This window comes from Paramacrobiotus metropolitanus, unplaced genomic scaffold (assembly GCF_019649055.1).
Source record: "Paramacrobiotus metropolitanus isolate TYO unplaced genomic scaffold, Prichtersi_v1.0 Parri_scaffold0000006, whole genome shotgun sequence".
NCBI lineage: Eukaryota > Metazoa > Tardigrada > Eutardigrada > Parachela > Macrobiotidae > Paramacrobiotus > Paramacrobiotus metropolitanus.
In genome coordinates, this window is record NW_026570226.1 from 1468015 (window position 1) to 1488227 (window position 20213).

Sequence of the window (20213 nt, forward strand, 5' to 3'; positions counted from 1 at the left end):
TTAGTGTACAACCAGTATAAATCCAGTAAGTCGCATTTAACGCACAAAATTTGATGACATACGTACTGTAACACAGATCAGAGGCGCAACAAATGCCGCAGTTCTCAGGGAATCGTCAAACATATTGACCAAACTCAGGAAATGATGTGGATTAACGTTTTATGCATACATAGTTTTACATACGTGAGGTGCACTAACAAGGACCACATCAGCATGTGTAATGGCCGGCTGGGAACATTGTGGCCATCCATCTTGAAGGATAAACCCAGATTGCTGCAGTTTGTACAAACACAATGTCGCATTTCCTTCCGATTCACCAGTCTCTGTCGTCGGCATTCTGGATCATCGTTATTATGTTCTTATCGTTAAATCGGTTTTTTTTTATTGCGGTATGCTTTGATTTGTCACATTTCATCGCGCATAATGCGAATCATTTGTGACGTGCATATACAGATATACTTTTTATATGCCTTTAAAAGCGTATAGCTGGTGAACACTTGTGAAATGTTCATGTTTTCATCCTGGTCTCCAGGAAGAGCACTTGATTACTACGCCGGCAATGTAAAAATACTTTTGACAGCGGGAATTCATGTAAATTATTTTCCAGTATATCTATATGGATTACTCTGGTTTATACATCGTGATTGACTTGGAAAATATGAAAGACATTGCTAAGCTGATGCTGTTAAGTAATTTCTTTTGAATGCTGCAACTCAACGATCGCATGTACAGATCTAGATACCAACGTAAATGCTGCACGCTGTTTCAGCAGCTAACTTTAGCTGTTTTTTGTCTTCTGTCAAAACCATCTGTTATAACAATAGTTATAGTCTTCGATATCTGCTTTCTTAACGGCATCTGTGCGGCAAATGTCTCGTTTTCAGGTATATTGCAAGCCAACAAAATAACTAATACTTTTGTTTGACAGCAGATTTACTTCCTTTGAGTCTGAAATTATGCCTTTGATATGATCGTAAGAGCGTTTCTTGTAATCGCATATTATATTTTATTGTTTAATTTTGTTATATATTGTATATGATTAATTGCTAGATTTTATTTCTGCTAGAGAAAATTGTATTATGGTGTTGTGCAGTTGTTCTTTTGCATAATAGGACGTAGATTTCGGGACCAAGATTACGAAGCAAAACTCACGAAGCATCTTCAAACAGGTACCGTACGAAAACTGAAATGTTGAAATTTACAGTTTTCTGTCATATACTCGTACCAATCGGAAAACCTGCATTTCGGGTTTGCAGACGTTCTTCTCGCTGTACCATTTTGTTGCAGGATACAACAAAGATATTCGCCCTACCATTAACCATACCGAATCAGTCAGAGTGGTCTTCGGATTGTCGCTTACTCAAATTATTTCTGTTGTAAGAAATTATGCATAATCATGATCATTTTACGCGACAGTTCAGTCAGTAACAAAATAACATTTGGTAATTCTGACAGAAGATTTGAATATATTTGTATTTTAGGACGAAAGAAATCAAATCATGACAACGGTAGTGTAGACGTTACAGTATAGCTGCCGGTAAACGTAGCCAAGCTAAGAATTGTGTAAACATTATGGAAGTACTGCAAAAAATTTAGTAGTATTTTATTATTGTTAATAACTTCGCACGATTGACTTTGTTGCTGTATACAAAGTTATGTACTGCAGCTGTGCAGCATTAACAACTATGTTAACAGTTTACGTATACTATTAATTTTCTGCGCTTATTAAAGAACTGCTGGCTAAGTCAAAACTGGATGGATAACAAACTTATCTGGAATCCGATCGATTTCGGCAACGTTACCAGCCTTATGCTACCAATGGACCAAATTTGGAAGCCGGATATCCTGCTTTATAACAAGTTAGTAAATGTTTGCATGATATTCGTGCGACATTTGGAAAAGTAAGAAACCTAACTGTCTGAAGGGATGACCTTTTTGAAAGTACATTTGGAAAGTACAGAAAACGTAGATCAACATATGGTAAATTACACATTTTAAGCTGGCACACACTGTAAGTTGCAGTATAAAAGTTATGCCGATTTGTTTCGCAAGTTATTGTGACGTTTTATGGATTGTAGCGCCGACTCCGAGTACTACCACAAAATGATCAACACAAACGGTATTATTCAATATGACGGGTACGTATATATGCAAGAACGTCCAACTATAACAGTCGACTGCAGTTTTGCTATGCGTAAATTTTAAATCGTGTGGCTTCATTTTTTATGCAACACCTACACGAACAAAGTTTAATTGCGTACCACACCAGCAATACGTATGTTTTAAGTTTTAAGCCTTTTTATAGGAACGTTACATGGTTGGCATCCAGCATAATCCGAAGCACATGTGCGATTGATGTTCGATATTTTCCATTTGATTATCAGAGCTGTTCTTTAAAGGTACATTGCATACGGGCGCTTCAAACTTCAAAGCGATTGATCCCAGTTGAAACTGTTCCCCTTTTCATCAGAGAAATTCACTTCTGCACATAATCAATTGCAGATTGTTTACAGTTTGCCAGTTGGACCTTTGATGGATACAAAGTAGATCTTGTCGTCATCACAGAAGCTGGAGACGTATCAAATTATGTCCCCAGTGGAGAATGGGATCTTGTCAATATTTCGGCTAAACGAACTGTTGTCTACTACTCCTGCTGTAAGATTGTACCATTCCAGCAATTTCCATTTACTATATTTTCCGATACCCAAATTTTCAATAAACAGATAGATTACTTCATTACTTTGTTGTACATATTTAATTTGATTTACTTTACTCGCACGAGAAGTGGAAGTATTGTGGCCGTCTGCTGGGTTTCAGTTCTGAGTTCCATAGTTTATCAATAGTTTGTACCAAACATTATTGTTAAATGTTGTGAGAAAATTTATATTTTTTTAGTACAGCTTTGCAAAAAAAAGGCGTATTCCAACTGCTGCTATTCGGAAGGCAGTGTTTATAATTGTACAGCAAAATCACGAAAGGGTGTCAAGCTTAAGAAATAAGAATACTTCGTACCGATTGTACTATAAATTTCACAATTTTCCTGCAGGCGCGGAGCCTTACCCGGACATTACTGTGCATATCTTGCTTCGACGTCGTCCGCTTTATTATGTTTTTAACTACCTTATGCCTTGTGGGTGCGCTACGCTATTCGCGTTCTTGGGATTTTATACTCCCGGAGAATGCGGCGAGAAGGTCACACTGGGTATGTACTGAAATTTCAATTTGTTGCAAATAAGTTCTAATCAGATTTTGATGGTAACGTTTCATTTAGTCACCATTAATATTAAACCGAACTATCACCTCATTATGTATAGTACATCTGCTTGACTATAATACCATCGAAGATTCCTATGCTATACTTCTGCGTTTAGGAATAACAACGCTGCTGTCACTGACCTTGTTTTTGCTAATGGTTATGGAAGTTATGCCACCAACAGCAACATCTTTACCCTTGATAGGTATTTAACCACTAAGTTAATCAATCAAACACGCAGACTTGTTGCATAAGAAATTACTTATATTTTGGCATTTGTATATTATTTACGCTAACTAGGTGTTCTTGTATTCTTACGTACGTATTGTGTATCAACAAACTTATCCAAGAATATGCACACCGGTACGTAAGCAGAAGCATTGTGAAAGTATTTGGGCTTATTTTAGCAACCTTTTATGGAATCTGCATGTTTTTTATCGGACTTACAACAGCCGTGCAGGTGTGGACACTGAATCTGCATTACCGCGGCGCTCGTGGACAGCGAGTGCCGAAATGGATAAAAAAGGTCATTATGGAATTTGTCGCTACGACGCTGTGCATTCACACCGGTACCCAAGGCACACTTCGTCCTGCTTCCCCAACGAATTATTTGTTTCCGGAAAAATATTCTGCAGCTGCAAAAGAAACAATTATGCGTGAATCAAGCAATGTGAAAAAATTAGACAGTGAACACTCAGCATCGTCGATGGATGGACAGCGGCAAGTCAACTCGCCCGCAAGCCGAAACACTGCTTCCGATTTGCAAGTAATGAAAGTAAGTTTCTACGAGCAGCATTATCAATATATCACTACAAATACTAAAACGTTATAACGACTAATGAGCAAGCAATTCTAATAAAGCGTATCGCTATCCAGTTGATTCGGAAATTATCAAAATTATTTTCTTAATAAGTATTGTACTGCAAAGTTTATTAAACGATTATCCACTAGCCACCGTGAATATGTTCATCTAGGACGACCTGCGTGCAAGGTACACAGTGCACAGTTTTGCCATTCGCATACAAAGAATGTTGAACCATGTGTGCGAACTGATAGAAGCCAACGAGCAACATGTCCAAAAAGAAATCCACCTGGATGAAGTAACACAGGAATGGAAAAATTTAGCCTACGTCGTCGATAAATTGCTGTTTATCTTATTTTTTATAATCATCACCATTTTTTCTAGCACGTTGTTTTTGCTGGTGCCCACAAATCAAAGCCAGATTTTATAATAGCCAATATTCAAAATCTGATTTCTGGTCAGCGAGAATTTTAGTCAAAATGATATTCGTTCTACGTGAATACAAATAATTTTGTAAGCTAAGTAATTTAATCAAATGATGTCGCCACATGTTTAAAAAGATTACTACACACGTCCGCTCGACCTTCATCGGCTTCCACTGTTGACTCGGTATTTGAACACAACATTCTTTTCCATTCCATCCGCTCGCTTTCGGCGTCGCGAATTTTATTAACCGACCAACGATTATCATGGTGCGATAGTTTACCTTCGGCTTTCGTTGGCCATGAACGATTTTTGCGTACTTGCACACCTTTTGACGGACGTCGGTCCGCTAACGGTGCCGCCGAGGCGGTACGGCGTTTATGCAGCTGGTCATACTTTTTGGCCACATCTGCGATGGATGTTATATCGAAGTCGATGTTATGATCCTGGAGCTCTACGGATGCGATCATTAAAGCCATTGCCGCCTTCCGCTGTATCACACACGGGAACAACCGTTCAGTATCGGCCGGTCGCTGAATGGCCTGGCTTTTCCGAAGAACCACCGCCTGCCGGTATGCACGAATTTTCCCGATCAAGTCGTCGCGCAATACTTCGTCGTCGTCTTCGAATTCCGGGCCCCTCTGGAGCAGTTCTACTGAAATATAATAAGCATTTAAAATAAAAGTCTCATCTTCAATAAATCTGCTAGAGAAAGATCTCAACAAATTGACAACAACTACTTTGATATGCATTTCGAATTCCACAAACAAATCCAGCTGAAAATATCTAGATAGTTGACAGGGTTACCCATACATACTCACAAGGAGACACGACAACCGGCTTCGATGCATCGGAATACGAGGAAACGTTGTCCGAGCCTTCCATACCGCAATGGCCCATAGTATAGTATTTGGCAAACTCATGCAACTAAAAAAGCATGGTAGACTTGGTAACAAACTGCGATAGAATTTTAGCTATGGAATTTATTTAGAAATCAGTGATTTTCAATTACGGTACGCGAAGTTTCTGGTATGATTCAACAAGGACGCAACATACGTGCAGGGTGCCAGAACGCAGATGATCTTACGGTAAAGAGGTTTTTGGCGGCCTGCAGACGCTGTGCTACGTAGGTTTTGAACAGAGCGATCTGCTGCTGTCCACGTACAGAATGCAGGTCTTCCAGACGGCGTACGGTATCCATGTATAGATTTCCCGTTGACTTCAGCAAGTCCGACAGAGACTCGTGCATACTAGCCGAAAACGGCTCAAGTCGGCGCAGATCAAATGACGGCAAGGCTGGACGCGTTGCACCAGCGGACTGGGTATTCATCGTACACGCTAGTGCTGTTCGCGCATCTTGCTTCAACAAATAATCGAGTATTGCATGTCCCAGAGAATTCGGATGGGGTTTGTTGTTAATTTGCAGGTACGTCATCACATGCTGTGAATCTGCAATCAAGCTATGCATAACTCTAGGAGTCAATATTAAATAATTATACAAGGGAAAAAGCTTTTGGCTACGAAAGGTCACAAAGAATAGCACCAAGTGCTGAACAGAATGCTGCGCTTTAAGAGTTTAAAAACAACGTACTATCACTCATGCTCTGCATGATCCCTGTTGATAGTCTTAGGCTGTTGTTGAGCGCTTCATTTAGATCATCCTGATGCGATGTCGCATCGTGATCGCTCGAGTCATCTTCGGCGCTGTAGTGTGACTTGTGACTATTGCTGGCTGGAAGCAGCTCATAGATGGACTGTCGATGGGCTTTGGTTTTCTTGACGGGATGACGCTTCAGTAACCCCGCACTGGCATCGGACGTGTCGGGATCAAAAGTTTTTTTAAAACTCTGACGCAAGGACAGTATACCACGAGACCTGAGGGGTGTTGGTCGACGACGGATCGATTCGTAATCCGGATGACTTCCCATGTTCCAATCAGAAATTTCGAACGGTTTTGATCGTTGTAGAAGCGTAAGTACTAGATTCCGCTCTAATCCAAATTTGCAAAACGAAAAACGTTTAGCATATTTTATAATAATCAGGTGGTAATCATCACCTCATGAGGACGTAGAAAAATTTGAAGTATTAAATCTGGAACTTACTGACACCATGTAAAAGGCTGGCTTTTGGTGTCTAATAATCAAACACAATATCTCGTAAAAGTTTTGAAAATAATATTATGAACTAACTGAAAGCCCCGGCTGTATCGCTGGATCATTAATTATTAAATTTATTACTATTCGGAGAAGCCAAAGCATATTCTAACGGCATAAAAAAAACTTTTTTTGTGAAAGTTTTCAGTCAGGCATGTATGTATTTTCAAATACATGGGAAAATGCGGTGAAATTTGTTAATCTTTCATTGCACTTGCACATGGGTTACAATTCTTGCAGAGCAGTTATTGAATCTAATTTTACTGTACTTATGTATTGGTTTTTTTTTAAGGAAGGATCAAAGGAATTAAAGAAGGATGTCGGCAAATGCATAACATGTCGGCAAAATGCTCTAAATGTTTGTTCTGCCAGGGCTGCTGTTCCTACGAGTGTCCTAGGCTCCTAGCTAGGTTGATTAATATTCTTCAGTACTTCTATACTTTTTAGCCACGCTGATACATGCGATGGGTTTGCTATGCTCATTTTCAGTTGTCAAAGAAACGGATGCGCAGATAAAGTACTACGCACTGCAATACGCACCATATTTCCGAATGCCATAATTTCAACAAAGGTCATGATCTAACAATCAGCAAAGCGAATACACACAGTATACAGATACTGTACAAAAAGGATACGAGCTGTTCGATACGACATCCGAATCTACAATCTATGATTTATTTGAATTTGACTGTATTTTTTCATAAAATCTCAATTTCAATAAGGATCGTACAAAACATCATAAAATTAAGTAAAATGTTGCTGCCGGCTGCGCACTTCACCCGGGGGCCGGGATCTTCACCACAGGATTTTTAGGCACCAGTATGCCCTTCCAGGATCGCAGTTTCGTACGGAAACGCACGCTCAAAATTTAATGCAAGGAACGAAACCATCTCGCATAGCGTATACTACTGACTTATTAAATCGCGCAGGCTGCAAGCATGATTTCGAACAGAAACGAAAAATGCAAATAAAACTTAAAAACCCATTCTTGTTCTTGAAAATTAGAAAGTAGGAGTTATTAGACTCAAAACGAAGCGTTTCCGGTTTTGAAAAGCTCTATTGTAATAAACTCAAATATTTGCAACGGATTTTGTCCAAGTTCCTCTTCCTTCCTGACAACTGAAGCGAGGGGAAAGGTTCGTCTTTTTCTGATTAGAAATTGCTAAGTAGGTGCTCTTGTTTTTTTCGAGTTTCGATCTTGATTACCGTGCCTAGAACTACCTACATTAGATTTTGGTCACAGAATGATTCCTGTTACGATTCGACCTGTGACGGTGTCCGCACCAGTAGCTCCCAAGCCGCTTGGTGGGGAAAAGATTGTTCCAGGCAAGCGGGCTGTTTCTCCGACGGCTAATGGAAACCGCATGAAAGTGCCTGCAGGAACGTCGACGGTACAACTAGTGCAGAAGACGCGGCCTTTAGGGAGTGTTGTGGCCAATGCGCCTGTACCACCCAGGATGCACCTGATTCCCATGTCGACCACGACTCCCATCTTGCGAGGTCTTCCAACCGTGGCAAACGTCTCCTCTCTGCCTGCTACGGGGATTTACGCCGTTCTCCAAGCGGAGCAGCCAACACCCAGCACGGCCGTCGTACTGGAGGACCAAACCAAGGAGCCAGCACGCAAAGTCAACGTTCGACCGATGAAGTACAAGGAAAAGCGCGAACTCAGTATAAAGATCAACAGTCTGCCAGCGGAGAAATTGGGCCGCGTGGTGTCCATTGTTCAGGCTTTGGTGAGTACGACGGAAATTAATATCGTACTTGACTAACTTGAGTCAAAGCTAGTGAAATGCTGCGTATGAGTTGACGTGTGTAAACGTTGTTCATCATGAGTACGGTTTTACCATTTACTATGTATGTATTGCCATTATGAATAATTTATGATTAATTTAAGATTATCAATAATTTATGATCATTATTTATGATTAAAAGTAGGAAAGGTGTATAAGTAATAAGTACTATTAATTTTGTAAAATTCGTTTGTTATCCAGGATTTTAATGGGTTTGCACTCTGCAATAAACTTTACGAATGTCGAATAAAGATTTAACGCGAACATTATAAAAGCTGTAATTGCCATCAGCTTATGATTAACGATAAGTAAGTTAACTTGAATTTGATTCCCGTATCCCCGTGTGGAATTCCGAAAGGTTTAAAATTCTACGGTTGCGTAAAAGGTGATGTTTGACATGAATCGCGTTTTAAAAATTTTACTTTTGTATTTACACGATGAAATGGCTGCGCCACATGTGCTCCCAGAATTGGTGTAGCTATGTCTGCCTAAAATTTTCGACTTTTTTGCGTCTGTATTTTCCTCGATAAGTTTCGAGAGATTCGCACCTACACTTTACCATTTTTTAAACACAAGGATAATTTAAAACGAAAATAGTTTGATTCCACTATGTCAGCGAGAACTGCTGCAGGTGGCACCGTTACAAAATAAATATAGCTGCGACTCAGATTTTAGGCCGCATCATTAAATTTTGGTACGAGTACTGAATTTTCGGGGCGCGAAATCAGATTCCGTGCGCCCAGTAAGTTGAGGCGCATAGCAGTCATGGTTATTTTACTGCTTTCGTTTCATTTATGCATGCGTAAATGAACTCGTTCAGAACTTCAGACGCTTTGTTCGTGCTAGACAGTTCGTAAGCGTATACGGATTGCTGCTAACAACCTAGGACGTTCTGTTGGTTTGGATACTTACTGGCAATGGCATCATACTGATCATACTGCCTTGATTACACCGGTTGTCGTTTTAGGAGCCTGACCATTCTGAGCTTCCGGACGAAATAGAAATCGACTTTCAGCGGTTGCGTCCCATCACACTGCGGGCGCTGGAAGAGTTGGCGGATGGTCGTTTGGAGCCTCGTCCACCAAAGACAGCAGCGGCTGTTCCCACGCCAAAAGCCGGAGTAAACGCTGCTTCAGCAAGCAAAGCTCCACATTCCGTTACCACGCCTTTGGTTCGAGGTGGGAAATGAAATTCTCGGCCGCCGATCCGCCCGCACCGAATTCTCGTTTTAGCATTAACGCCGAGAATTTATTGCGATAGGTAGTATTAGACTTTCGTTTTCTATTTTGGTATGCCTAATTTTCAGTGATGGGAAGTGGAATGGTGTATTGCGGGTTATGCGTCGCCAGCTTGAGGCAGTTGTTATTCATGTACAGATAGCGGATGCAAATGGAGATATTTTGATGTTCACTTTTTCCGTTTTTCGCTTACATGAGTTACATCTATTTGTTCTGTTTTATATAATCCCACCTGCCACTGGAGATGGTTCATTTCAGAATGAAGTCGTCTGTTGATTCATAAACGGTAACTTCGATTTTGATAAATAATGACACCATTCTCGTCTCTCGACAGTCTTGCCATTGGCAGCGAAAAGGTTAATAATAACAGAAACGAAAAACAAGAAGTGCGCAAAACATTCAGTAAAACTGACAGACTTGATTGCAATTGATGTCAGTCTAGCCCAAATACCGTAAAAGGTGCAAATTTTCTGTACCCAAATTTCAAACTGCGTAATAAATGAAAAAACATCTGGAATATAATAAGTACTTTATACTCACAATCAGCAACATAGTACACAGAATGATAGAACTGAACATTCCTTACACAATTTCATATAATATGTCATATGTGCTACATATGCTGGTATGCATACCTAACGAACGATAGATAAAGCTTTGATAAAATCAAGAAAAAAACATTCAAGGAATCCACTGCAGTAACTGCACAATTAAAATGTGGAATGTCATAGCTAATAAAATTTAGAATAAATATGAGTAGCAAGCACGTAAATGAACTAGAAAAGTTTTCGGGTAATTTCGTGTATGGCTCATTATATTTAGCCGTCATCCAGTTAAGCACCTTCGTGTCTTTCACGGTTTTTAGCAGCTTCTTCCGAAAATTTTGAAAGAAGTTTATTCACTACAGCGAGAGAAGTGTCCAGTTTGCGCTGGTACGCGACAAACTTGGCCTCGGCAACGATGAGTTGGCTTTCGATTTCCTGCCGCTGCTCCGCAAATTGTCCGATCAGTACTCTCACTGCTGTACAGCGCTCATCATAAAAAGGTCTTCGGTACTGAGACGGTGGCTGATCCAAGCGAGCCATAATATCTTTGAGAACCATTTTGTGATTGCGATCAACTGTTGCCCACTGTTTTTGCCAATCCTCCAGCTGCTTAATAGCCTTTCGCTTCTCTTCCAGTGCTTGTTCCATCTGCACAAAGTCCTCACACATGAATAATCACTTACGAGACCAAGACTTAAAATTTCGAACAAAATCAGAATCTCGCAACATGGGTACATAGTAGTCTCTACAGCTCTTACGGTCTTACCTGGTTGCAATCCATTGCCAGTTGAGAGGTAGAAAAAATACTTAATTTTCAAATACTCAGTACAAGGTAACAAGGATTGAAAGAAACTCAAAAGGGCTGTCACAGGTAACGTAAAAATCGTAAATTATGTTACTTACTGGACAATATTCAGCGCCGAGACAAATTTATTGTCATTAGTTGATTAGTAGACTCATGAATGCTGATATCGAAAAAATGGTTTTTGAACGGAGCTCTTATTAGATCACGTCTTACAACACTTCTCACACCAAGTTGTCAGCGTTCACTCGTCCTTTTATTTTTGCTTCATGTCATTTGGCGGACTTCCAGTGGTAGTGTTTCCGGTCTTTAGTACCGCTCTTTACTACTGACGAAAGCACGCAGAAAGTGTACGCTTCTGTTGTCGTTGAGATTTTGAAATGCCAGAAATGGATCATAAATGTTTATGAACGATTTCTTTATGAAGTACTTCTCCTATTTGCAGCCAAGTTCCAACATAATAAAAAGTACTACAGCTTTTCAAAAACAGGAAGTGAAACTGTGCAAGGCTGTACTTTAGGCCATTCTTGTCCCTTGCGGCCTTGCATGGGAATGTGGACTGTCAGTCCTGTGATGCACAGCCACTAAGTTCATTCATTTGACACTCTGACTCTGTATCTGAGTTTCTCTTCTGTAAATTTGGCTGCTTCCAAATCTTTAAGTGAAGCGATCGACTGCTCATCATGTCGTCCAGATCGCAACGTTCCCGGGGCCGTGGAGAGACTTCGAGAGTGGACGTCACTGAGCCCACAGTTATTGCTGAGGAGGATGACGAAGAGATCGAGGACCTGCTGCACGAGGTTACTGATGATATACAGCACGGAGAGCGTGAGGTGGATGACATGGACGTTGATGCTGAAGAACCAGTTGGTCAGGATCGAATCTCGGGCCAGCTCCGGAGTAGCTTGGCTACACAGAAGAAGTCTTACAGGCTGGGCCAACTCGTTGGCAAGAAAGGCACACCGTCGCAAATCGTGCTAGATGCACGATTAACAAGTCGTTTGAACACTCTGAGTAAGTGTTGAGCTTTCGCTGCTCATTGTGGAGGACTAAATTACTATAGGTTTGAATTAGTTATTAATAATAATATTTTAATAGGATTCGGGTTCTTGAATCAAAATTCACGCTTGTTCTTATTTTTTCGAGCTGTGGTAAAATCAAAACAGTATGATGACACAAGTGACAAAACCTTGCATTTTTCACAGCCATGAAACCGATAAGCGAAATTAGACCGACTCCATCTATTTGGAACGCCAAGGTGTTCTCCAAACGGCTCCGCGAAATTCTTCTCATCCGAAGTCGTAGTGCTGATGAAGAGGACGACGAACCCGCAGATGATGAGAAATTGCAGCTGGATTTGAAACGGATGAAACTGTTTGTGGACGACTTTGCCTCGCAAATCGCACCAGGTCTCGCACCGAATTTGACGGTTGTCTATGGAGCCTACAGCACGGCCCCTCCTAAACCGAAACCCACGAAGACCACCCAAGCCACCCAGAAGGAGAAGGACAAAGAACCAAAAGAGCCAGCACAAGTGGTTAAAAAGCTGAAAACGACCGAAATGAGCGCGTCGCTGGATCCCACGATGGAGCGTGTCAATAAGCTGTACGAGTACATTCAGAACATTTACTCTCAAAACAGAACTCAAATGGATGTCATGAGCATCTTGGTGGATCGGGAATCCTTTCCCAAGACCGTGGAGAATTTCTTCTGCTTTTCCTTTCTGTTGAAAGACAACAAAGTACGCATGTTTCTCGATGATCATAGTTTGCCCGTGTGTACGCCGGTTGAAACTTCCAAACCGGGAGCTGATGACGATGAGAGCATGGAGGTGGTTCCCGATCCAGTGGGCGATAAAGCCGCCGATGATAAATTCCAGATCATCATGATGGATCTGACAGAAAGCTCGTGGAAAAAGTTGGTGACGCTCATACCTGCCCCCGTTGAGGGATGAGCCGTACGAGGACATAAGAACTACCTTAGTTCTCTGATTGATTCCGGACCAAATTCCATGTTCAACTGGAGAAGAAGTGACATTTTCGATTTCATAGTGGTAACACCTTGATGGTGGCGGTGGTTGTACTACATTTACCGCTAACCAGGTACAACCCAGCTCTCGTTTGTTTTTTAAGAATGCTATGGACGTTCATCTGATGCCATAAAAGAATTGTGTATAGTAATAATTTTGTGATGATTCCTAGTTTTTCTGCTTTGGTAGACATGACAAAGACTGACAAACGTTCCTCCTTTTTTGCTGGCTTATTGAAGTAATCTTAATGGCTTCGGAAAATCGTTGCAATATATTACGAAAAATTAAATTCGTTTCTATGGAACAGATTCATAGCCATCGAAATCCAGTATACTTTCCTCGTTTTTGCCTTTTTTCTTTTGCAATCGTTTACCCCTGATCTCCACTGCTGTTCCCTTTAGTCCGATTTGCAAGCTGGCTAATTCCTGGTATTTTCCTTTGTTGATTTTTACTTCTCGTTGGCGCCGTGCTCTATGCAGCGTAGCTTCGTATCTTGGAAACAGCAGTGCGGTTCCGCGATGCTTTTTGTTGGGCTTCTCACGTGAACGAAGTGATTTTGAAAAAACCTCCAACGGAGGACAACCGTCGCAAAGTTGTCCAATCTTTATAAGGAATATTATCCAGAACTCAGGAATCACGGTGCGGTCGACACTGGCTTTTTTCTGTCTGCCACACTGCATGCACATTATAGTGCCGGTTTGACGGTGCCAGTAACTTGCCGTACGCAAATGATCGACGTTCGTCCGTTTGACAGGTCGATCTTTCAGGATTTGTGTCATTTCTCTGCGCACCAAGCTCGGACATCCGCGTAGTGCGAAGCCAATTGAGTTCCGAGCGAACGTTGGTCTGGACGACCACTGTCCAACCAATTTCTTTCCGTGTGGAGTTGACCTTTTGTTTGAATACGTCCGAATGAAGTGTTTCTGCGGCTGTTTGGATTGACGGCGAATGGTGCGGAAAAACTTTGTTTCTTTATTATAAAGTTTATTGATTTGTTTCATATAGGAGATCAATGCACTGTCAGTCTTGAACTGGCGTTGATGAAGCTTTGCCTTGAAGTCCTCCATGACATCGAACGTGATCGATGTGGGAAATCCTGCGGAACGCGGATTCGAGAGGCAAAATTTTCCGATGGTATTTATCGCTTCCTGTCGGAAACTGGACACTTTCTTTTTATGCTGCCATCTGAATACATAACGAACTATTATCCACAGACTTTTTGCACCTTTTTGGATTATATATGCGATTTACTGATTAACAAGCATGTACACAGTAGCGTGAAATAATTATAGGTTGCGTTTAATAACCATAAAATTAAAGATTTTTCGCATTTGTGCGTCTATGATAACAAGTTATTTAATTTTTACAGTACCGCCGATAATATAGGTTACACATAACTACCGGAAGTCTTCATATTTTTTCCGGCACTGATCCAGTCTGTGTGTTTTGAATTCTTCATAGCGCATTTGCTTCCTCAGCGTATTTGCCGACGAATACTGCGACATATTGGCCTTTAGAAAAGCATCTTTACGCTTGGACTCAATACGGGCGTAGACCTCTTGATGCGCAATTACTTGCTCCAATTTCTGACATTCGTCATCGGATAATGAACTTCCGGTAGCAAAGGGGAGTTTGCGTTGCTCAGTTTCCGCCGCCGAGCGCAGCGCCTGCAATTGCTCTTCGGTCATGGGCGGATGGAAGTGTTTGTGATGGCTGGGATACATGAATTCGTGTTCTTCCTGCAAATGCCGCTGCACCATGGTCAGCTTCTCGGACGGAGTGCCGTCTAACCACACGCCCCATGGTAGACCGCGTACACTGCCACTACCGGCTTCTTGGGACTGATTGTGACATTGGTCGGCGGATGTGACTGGCTGCTCGCTCGATGCCGGTAATATGCCTTGTGTGTCCTGAATGGCTTTAGCGATGGCGCGCACAGGAGAACTTGTGCGCTGCCGGGAGTTTTCAGCTCTTTACTACCAAAATTAATCCGAGCTGATTTTCGTTAGTGTGAAATCATGCACTTTAAACAATATATCGCATGAAGGAGATCATCAGTCTATCTGTACTGATACTCCCAAAGTGAATTAATTTATTAAGTATTGAAGATTTGTAATCATACAGCGTTTAGATTTTATGATAAAAAATAACATATCGTTGTGGCAAAGTAAAAAAAAAACTGAAACTGTAATTACTACAACACAGCAGCAAAGATTACGGTATAACGTTATTTTAATAGTGCAGCAGTACATTTGTACGTACGTACAATACATAATCGCTAATAAACCAGGATAACTGTTGTGCAACGCATCGTATATCGCATGAAGCCGAAATGACCAACCCAGGGTTGAACGTTATCGTAAATTAATGATTTCTTACAGAATTTCATTCCATATAATTATTCTTCCATCCAGCCCATTGCCGGTGTAACGGTTTCGATTTAAGAGAATCTTTTGAGCTCTAAAAGAAAAAGTTAAGATAACTGATCAACTGAACGACAGTCTGTCAGTTCCGATTACAGCTTGCGATATTACGCTTTTAAGTTAGATTATAAATCGTATAATATGTTACTTTAACAAAAATTTCGAATCGTTGATTAGTCCATGCGACATGTTATCGCTCTATCATCTATGCCGAAAATGGTGGCAGCTCTGGTTCGTTGATTTGCTCATGAGCGCTGCTGGAGTCCGTGGCGACGTTTGGCATGATGTTTACAAATTTAAATAGCCAAAAGTTGTTGACTTTTCTATCGAATAATCCTGTGTGCAAAGAGGTTAAGAGTAGAACAACATGATGGTTTCGTAAGCCGTGTCATAACAGCTGCAGACAGAAAGTCGAGGGAAACTTAAACTAATGTACTGTATATGACGATCCGATCTCGAATCCTTCGGTCATAAAAGGAAGAAAATAAAAATCTCATAGCTGTTTCCATGGAAAGTTTAAAATCTGTAAAAAATAATCATGAAATACTAGTACGTGCTAAATTTTATCCCTTCTAAAAGCTGAAGTAGCCAGTGGGCATATCTTTGATGAACTGTAGGAAGTTAAGTATCATTGCTTTTACGTTGATGGTGAAAGTAGCCATGTAATTATAAGGCATGCATTAAGTTCTGTGAACTGAAATTAATGTACTCGTATATTTATATGTGCAGTTTAGTGCAAAGCAAGTATGATCCTGAGATTCTTAGTATAGCATAAATGACACTTGTTATATCTCAATATGTACAAGGCGAGCTTCGCTCAACAAATACTACTTATTATATAATTATAGCATATTTCTTTTCAAAATTTATGATTTTATGTATGCAGTCAGCTTTACCTTTTATATGATTGCAGTACTAATCTGCTGAGAAAATCTACTTTCTCTTAATTAAAAACGTACAATAATAATATTGTGCCCCAGTGGTTACGCATGTGTCGCTCGCCTATCCATCTTGTGCCATAAGTCAGTCAGCGCATATTTTACCCTAGCACTTTAATTACTTTTTTTTCAGTAGAAAGCCGTTAACGTTCTTGTGGTTGGATGGAAGTTGTCTCGCCAGCTGTACTAGTGTTGGGCTATTTTTGAAAACGGCAACAACCATTAAGTGCTCCCGCCTATTCGCGTTCCAGTCCGATCGGTATGATGCAGCCTGGCGCGCGAGCGCACACAGGCAGACGAAATGAATTTTTGGCGGGTGGAAAGCTGAGTAAGTGGACCGCTACCGTGGCCGCCATCTCCCAGCCCATGATGCTAAAAAAATCATGTTTGCGCAGAGTGTTGTACAGCTTCCCGACTAGCTAACCAGCCCACACTCAAAAGTAACAAATCCTATCGCTACGCCAAAACTGCATAAGCTCCAAAATTATGTTCCACATCGTCCGAGTGAATGCGTAATTTCATTCGGCCCAAGTTATTCAACGCTATCTGTAGTGTGAAAGCGATAATTTGCTATAATCAGTTTTTTTTTGTATTCTATACATACACGATATATATATCTGTACAATCAACATGACGCGGCGTCGGTCAAGCTTTTTATTACCGAATGTGCATGTTCCATCCGAGACGGAATCGGCCGATATGGCCTCTTGGGGCAAACATCTCCTGCACGTCTTACTCCTAGTTATCTTCATCTGTGCCTTCCAGGACCGGTTTGCCTTTCACGGCGACGTGGAAGTCCCGGCCGAACTGGACGGTGATCATCTGGCACAGTTTAGTCCGATTACCATCGGACTATGCTACCTGTCACGCATCATCACATTGCTGTATCTACCGCAATATCTTTTCCAGTTCTGCGGATTGGTCTTCTTTAACGCCTTTAACAGTCAAGTGGTGTGCAAGTATAATTTGCTGGAAGCCCCGACGATTGCGTTCCGGATTATCACTCGCGGTGTGTACCCGGGACTGATACGGGATACGGTACAGAAGAATCTGGCGGTGCTGGAGAACTCCGGGATTCAGCATTACGTGCTGGAGGTTGTTACGGATGAAGCCATCGGACTGGAGGAACGCCCTAATCTGGTGGAACGTGTTGTGCCGCGCGAGTACCGTACCCGAAATAATTCTTTATATAAAGCCCGTGCACTGCAGTATTGTTTGGATGAGCCGCACGAACCGATCACCCATAATTCATGGTGAGAAGTATTTTAAAAAACCGGCTTTAATTTAATCAGCTAGCGTATTAAGACCTGCTAAATAAGTACCACCAAATGAGTACTCACAGTAGCTACCCAATATCACAATTAAGACAAAATCATTATAGCACAACTGTACCTATTTCGCATAATCACTGCAAAAGTTTTTATGTTCACTACCGAGTAGGTACCGAGTCTGTACTGTAATTTGTCAACCCGGCTTGCGTTGCACACTCAAAGCGCTGGTGTACAAGCGCTACGAGCGTAGTTAACTGCAGTGTTGTTTTCCGAATGTAATGATTTGATTAAGAAATTTATTTACTGATTTATTTTACTAGTAAAATTCTTCAGCACGTTTAAGATAGCGAGCGGCATTGTACGAGTACCATGCCTGTTAAAAGGTTAACCAAGTAGAAAATATAGTACAATACATACGTACAGAGAGTATGCGACACTCGTAATGATGTACTGCAGTTTAATATGGTGCATACTCTTTGAAAGTTGCAGTCTGTAGACTAAATGTCGCTATCTAGAGATCTATAATTAATCCCGCCAGTCAAGGAATTCAGAAAAATTTTAAGCTGTATCGTCGAGCGCCGGACAGCACCAAGTATTCGCCTTGAACGAAAGCATTTTCGCTCATGAATCATTTGTCCAGGGCACGGCTGACATTACCTGAAGTAATCCTATATGGTGGGCTTGTTTTTCAGGGTGGCTCATTTGGATGAGGAGACCATTCTTACGGAAGATGCCGTTCGCGGCATCGTCAACTTCTGTTGTCGCGGGAAGCATCATTTCGGCACGGGTCTAATTACGTATGCCAACGATGATGTTGTCAACTGGTTCTGTACGATTGGCGATGCTTACCGCATTGCCGATGACTTGGGCCAATTTCGATTCCAGTTCAAAGTTCTCCACAAACCGGTGTTTTCCTGGAAAGGATCGTTTATTGTGGCTAACCAAGCTGTTGGTAAGTGCATTTAGAAAATAAAATCAGAGAGTTCAAAACGCTGGTGGGATAATCATGAAAAAATTAGTGTGAGTCCAGCAATAACTAGGTTTTTTTTGCGTGTGCAGTACGTACGCATAAGCAATACATTAATTTTAAGCTTTTGTTTTGACGCGTCGTTAGCGCACGAAAAAGGGTTATTTTTTTTATTTATTTAGTATGCCTGGATGACTGATAAAATGTAAATGTATAAGGTGTACTTCATTCACGTCCACTTTATTTCACACATATTAAGTGCAAAGTGCCGTCGTAAGATTTTTGATAACCGAAACAATGGAATATGAGCTAATGCGGACTTAACGTGTATTTCTGTATGAGCATCTCTTTAGTAACCTTTGTGCCTAACTGCGTACATTATACGTATACTAATACATGTAGCTTTAAATTTTTTGATGAAATTTTTGCCAGAGAAACGCATTGGCTTTGATCGCGGGATGGAAGGAAGTATCACAGAGGATCAGTACTTTGCCCTGAGTGCTGCTCGAAGTGGATATTCGTTCGATTTCGTCGAAGGCGAAGTGTGGGAAAAGAGCACATTCTCCATTGTGGATCAGGTATTCCCGCTTTAGCTAAAACATGAATAGAAGAGAACATTTTGCCCTTTTGCACGTAGCAAAGATTCTAAGCTATGTTTGATTAGAGTGCATTTGTCAGTAGGAAGGGTGATATCATCTAGGTACATAGAATACGCATACTATCAATGGCGCATATTAACTGCAGATTCGCCAACGTATCCGATGGCTGCAAGGAGGTGCGTGGATCCGCAAAACCACGACCATTCCCATGGACATCAAAATCTTGCTGCAGATTAAGCATATTGCGTATTCTGTCGCCCCACTCATTCTCCCATCCCTGATCTTCGGCTTGTTGGGCCCCGTGCCGACCTTTGTCATTCTGGATATGCTGAATGCCTTCATTTTTGCCGTTCGATTCTACGGATTTCTGTTTGGAATCGTGCGCAGCTTTCCTAATGATCAGCCGTTCAAAACGCTATGTGTTATGCTCAGTCCGTTTGTTTTTATCTGGGATGTTATTCTGGATGCGGTAGTGGCAGTGTGGGGTGCCGCGACAGCTAAAGAAGCTTTGAAAAACGTGGAACAAGATCTCACGCGACGCAAAAGCATTGCAAACTAGAACCCTTCTACAAGATTACCTCTATATGTGTTTTAGATGCAATAATTACGAAGTTGTCAGAACCGCTATTTAAAACTAATTCCCGTGGTAGTAAATGTAGCATCGGGTGTGGCCGTAGGTAAATGCAATTCCTTTTGCTTTCATGTAAGTACACATCAAACTGCAGCCGGTCCTTAAGCTTGTCGTGTGACTGAAGTACTTCCTGTCATTGGTACAATAATTAACTCTTTCTGGCCGGTTCTATCCTAATGTGATCCCTGTTTGTCAAGTACTATCTATTCATTCTATTGTAATAATTATGTTTGCCCCCTGTTCATGAAGATGCAATATGCAATGAAGTTATTTTCGTTTCCAAAACCGATAGAAGCACATCTTCGACGGCAGCAAAAGAATGTTAAAAGCGTGTTGTCTACTGTGC

The 20213-nt window shown here is 41.2% G+C and overlaps 7 protein-coding genes across 15 annotated transcripts; 4 read left to right on the plus strand and 3 right to left on the minus strand.

Moving 5' to 3' along the window:
* The first annotated feature begins 152 nt into the window (after positions 1 to 152).
* Positions 153 to 4741, plus strand: LOC129582070 (neuronal acetylcholine receptor subunit alpha-10-like). Of its 4 annotated transcripts, none has more exons than XM_055473470.1 (13): positions 153 to 389; positions 608 to 884; positions 1113 to 1169; positions 1288 to 1376; positions 1482 to 1508; positions 1732 to 1859; positions 2079 to 2138; positions 2306 to 2399; positions 2514 to 2655; positions 3047 to 3202; positions 3372 to 3458; positions 3661 to 4028; positions 4228 to 4739. In XM_055473470.1, the coding sequence occupies exons 2-13, from the start codon at positions 704 to 706 to the stop codon at positions 4483 to 4485; spliced, it is 1647 nt and encodes a 548-aa protein (XP_055329445.1). In that variant the 5' UTR covers positions 153 to 389; positions 608 to 703; the 3' UTR covers positions 4486 to 4739. The 4 variants fall into 4 exon arrangements, with proteins under 4 accessions (XP_055329445.1, XP_055329447.1, XP_055329444.1 ...); XM_055473472.1 differs by having other exon boundaries at positions 153 to 884; positions 4228 to 4244; positions 4310 to 4485; XM_055473469.1 differs by having other exon boundaries at positions 153 to 884.
* LOC129582072 (uncharacterized) lies at positions 3723 to 7383 on the minus strand. 5 transcript variants are annotated; one of them, XM_055473477.1, is made up of 5 exons: positions 6070 to 7078; positions 5566 to 5927; positions 5300 to 5405; positions 4762 to 5133; positions 3723 to 3888 (listed from the first exon to the last, which is right to left on the minus strand). In XM_055473477.1, the coding sequence occupies exons 1-5, from the start codon at positions 6404 to 6406 to the stop codon at positions 3860 to 3862; spliced, it is 1206 nt and encodes a 401-aa protein (XP_055329452.1). In that variant the 5' UTR covers positions 6407 to 7078; the 3' UTR covers positions 3723 to 3859. The 5 variants fall into 5 exon arrangements, with proteins under 5 accessions (XP_055329452.1, XP_055329451.1, XP_055329450.1 ...); XM_055473475.1 differs by lacking the exon at positions 3723 to 3888 and adding an exon at positions 7172 to 7383 and having other exon boundaries at positions 4269 to 5133; positions 6070 to 6468; XM_055473474.1 differs by lacking the exon at positions 3723 to 3888 and having other exon boundaries at positions 4269 to 5133; positions 6070 to 6468; positions 6581 to 7078.
* On the plus strand, positions 7287 to 9938 carry LOC129582074 (bromodomain-containing protein 4A-like). Of its 2 annotated transcripts, none has more exons than XM_055473479.1 (3): positions 7287 to 7797; positions 7875 to 8367; positions 9392 to 9938. In XM_055473479.1, exons 2-3 carry the CDS (start codon positions 7876 to 7878, stop codon positions 9611 to 9613), a joined length of 714 nt encoding a protein of 237 aa, XP_055329454.1. In that variant the 5' UTR covers positions 7287 to 7797; position 7875; the 3' UTR covers positions 9614 to 9938. The 2 variants fall into 2 exon arrangements, with proteins under 2 accessions (XP_055329454.1, XP_055329453.1); XM_055473478.1 differs by having other exon boundaries at positions 7290 to 7767.
* A 234-nt stretch (positions 9939 to 10172) lies between these two features.
* Positions 10173 to 11209, minus strand: LOC129582075 (uncharacterized). Its single transcript, XM_055473480.1, has 2 exons — positions 10974 to 11209; positions 10173 to 10855 (listed from the first exon to the last, which is right to left on the minus strand). Exons 1-2 carry the CDS (start codon positions 10986 to 10988, stop codon positions 10496 to 10498), a joined length of 375 nt encoding a protein of 124 aa, XP_055329455.1. The 5' UTR covers positions 10989 to 11209; the 3' UTR covers positions 10173 to 10495.
* Positions 11210 to 11375: 166 nt separating this feature from the next.
* Positions 11376 to 13345, plus strand: LOC129581614 (EP300-interacting inhibitor of differentiation 3-like). Its single transcript, XM_055472804.1, has 2 exons — positions 11376 to 12023; positions 12215 to 13345. Exons 1-2 carry the CDS (start codon positions 11693 to 11695, stop codon positions 12961 to 12963), a joined length of 1080 nt encoding a protein of 359 aa, XP_055328779.1. The 5' UTR covers positions 11376 to 11692; the 3' UTR covers positions 12964 to 13345.
* Positions 13114 to 15914, minus strand: LOC129581612 (uncharacterized). Its single transcript, XM_055472801.1, has 4 exons — positions 15610 to 15914; positions 15418 to 15498; positions 14440 to 15009; positions 13114 to 14223 (listed from the first exon to the last, which is right to left on the minus strand). Exons 1-4 carry the CDS (start codon positions 15648 to 15650, stop codon positions 13335 to 13337), a joined length of 1581 nt encoding a protein of 526 aa, XP_055328776.1. The 5' UTR covers positions 15651 to 15914; the 3' UTR covers positions 13114 to 13334.
* A 373-nt stretch (positions 15915 to 16287) lies between these two features.
* Positions 16288 to 20171, plus strand: LOC129581613 (beta-1,4-mannosyltransferase egh-like). The gene is made up of 4 exons (XM_055472803.1): positions 16288 to 17652; positions 18363 to 18622; positions 19070 to 19215; positions 19382 to 20171. The coding sequence occupies exons 1-4, from the start codon at positions 17030 to 17032 to the stop codon at positions 19793 to 19795; spliced, it is 1443 nt and encodes a 480-aa protein (XP_055328778.1). The 5' UTR covers positions 16288 to 17029; the 3' UTR covers positions 19796 to 20171.
* Positions 20172 to 20213: the final 42 nt, after the last annotated feature.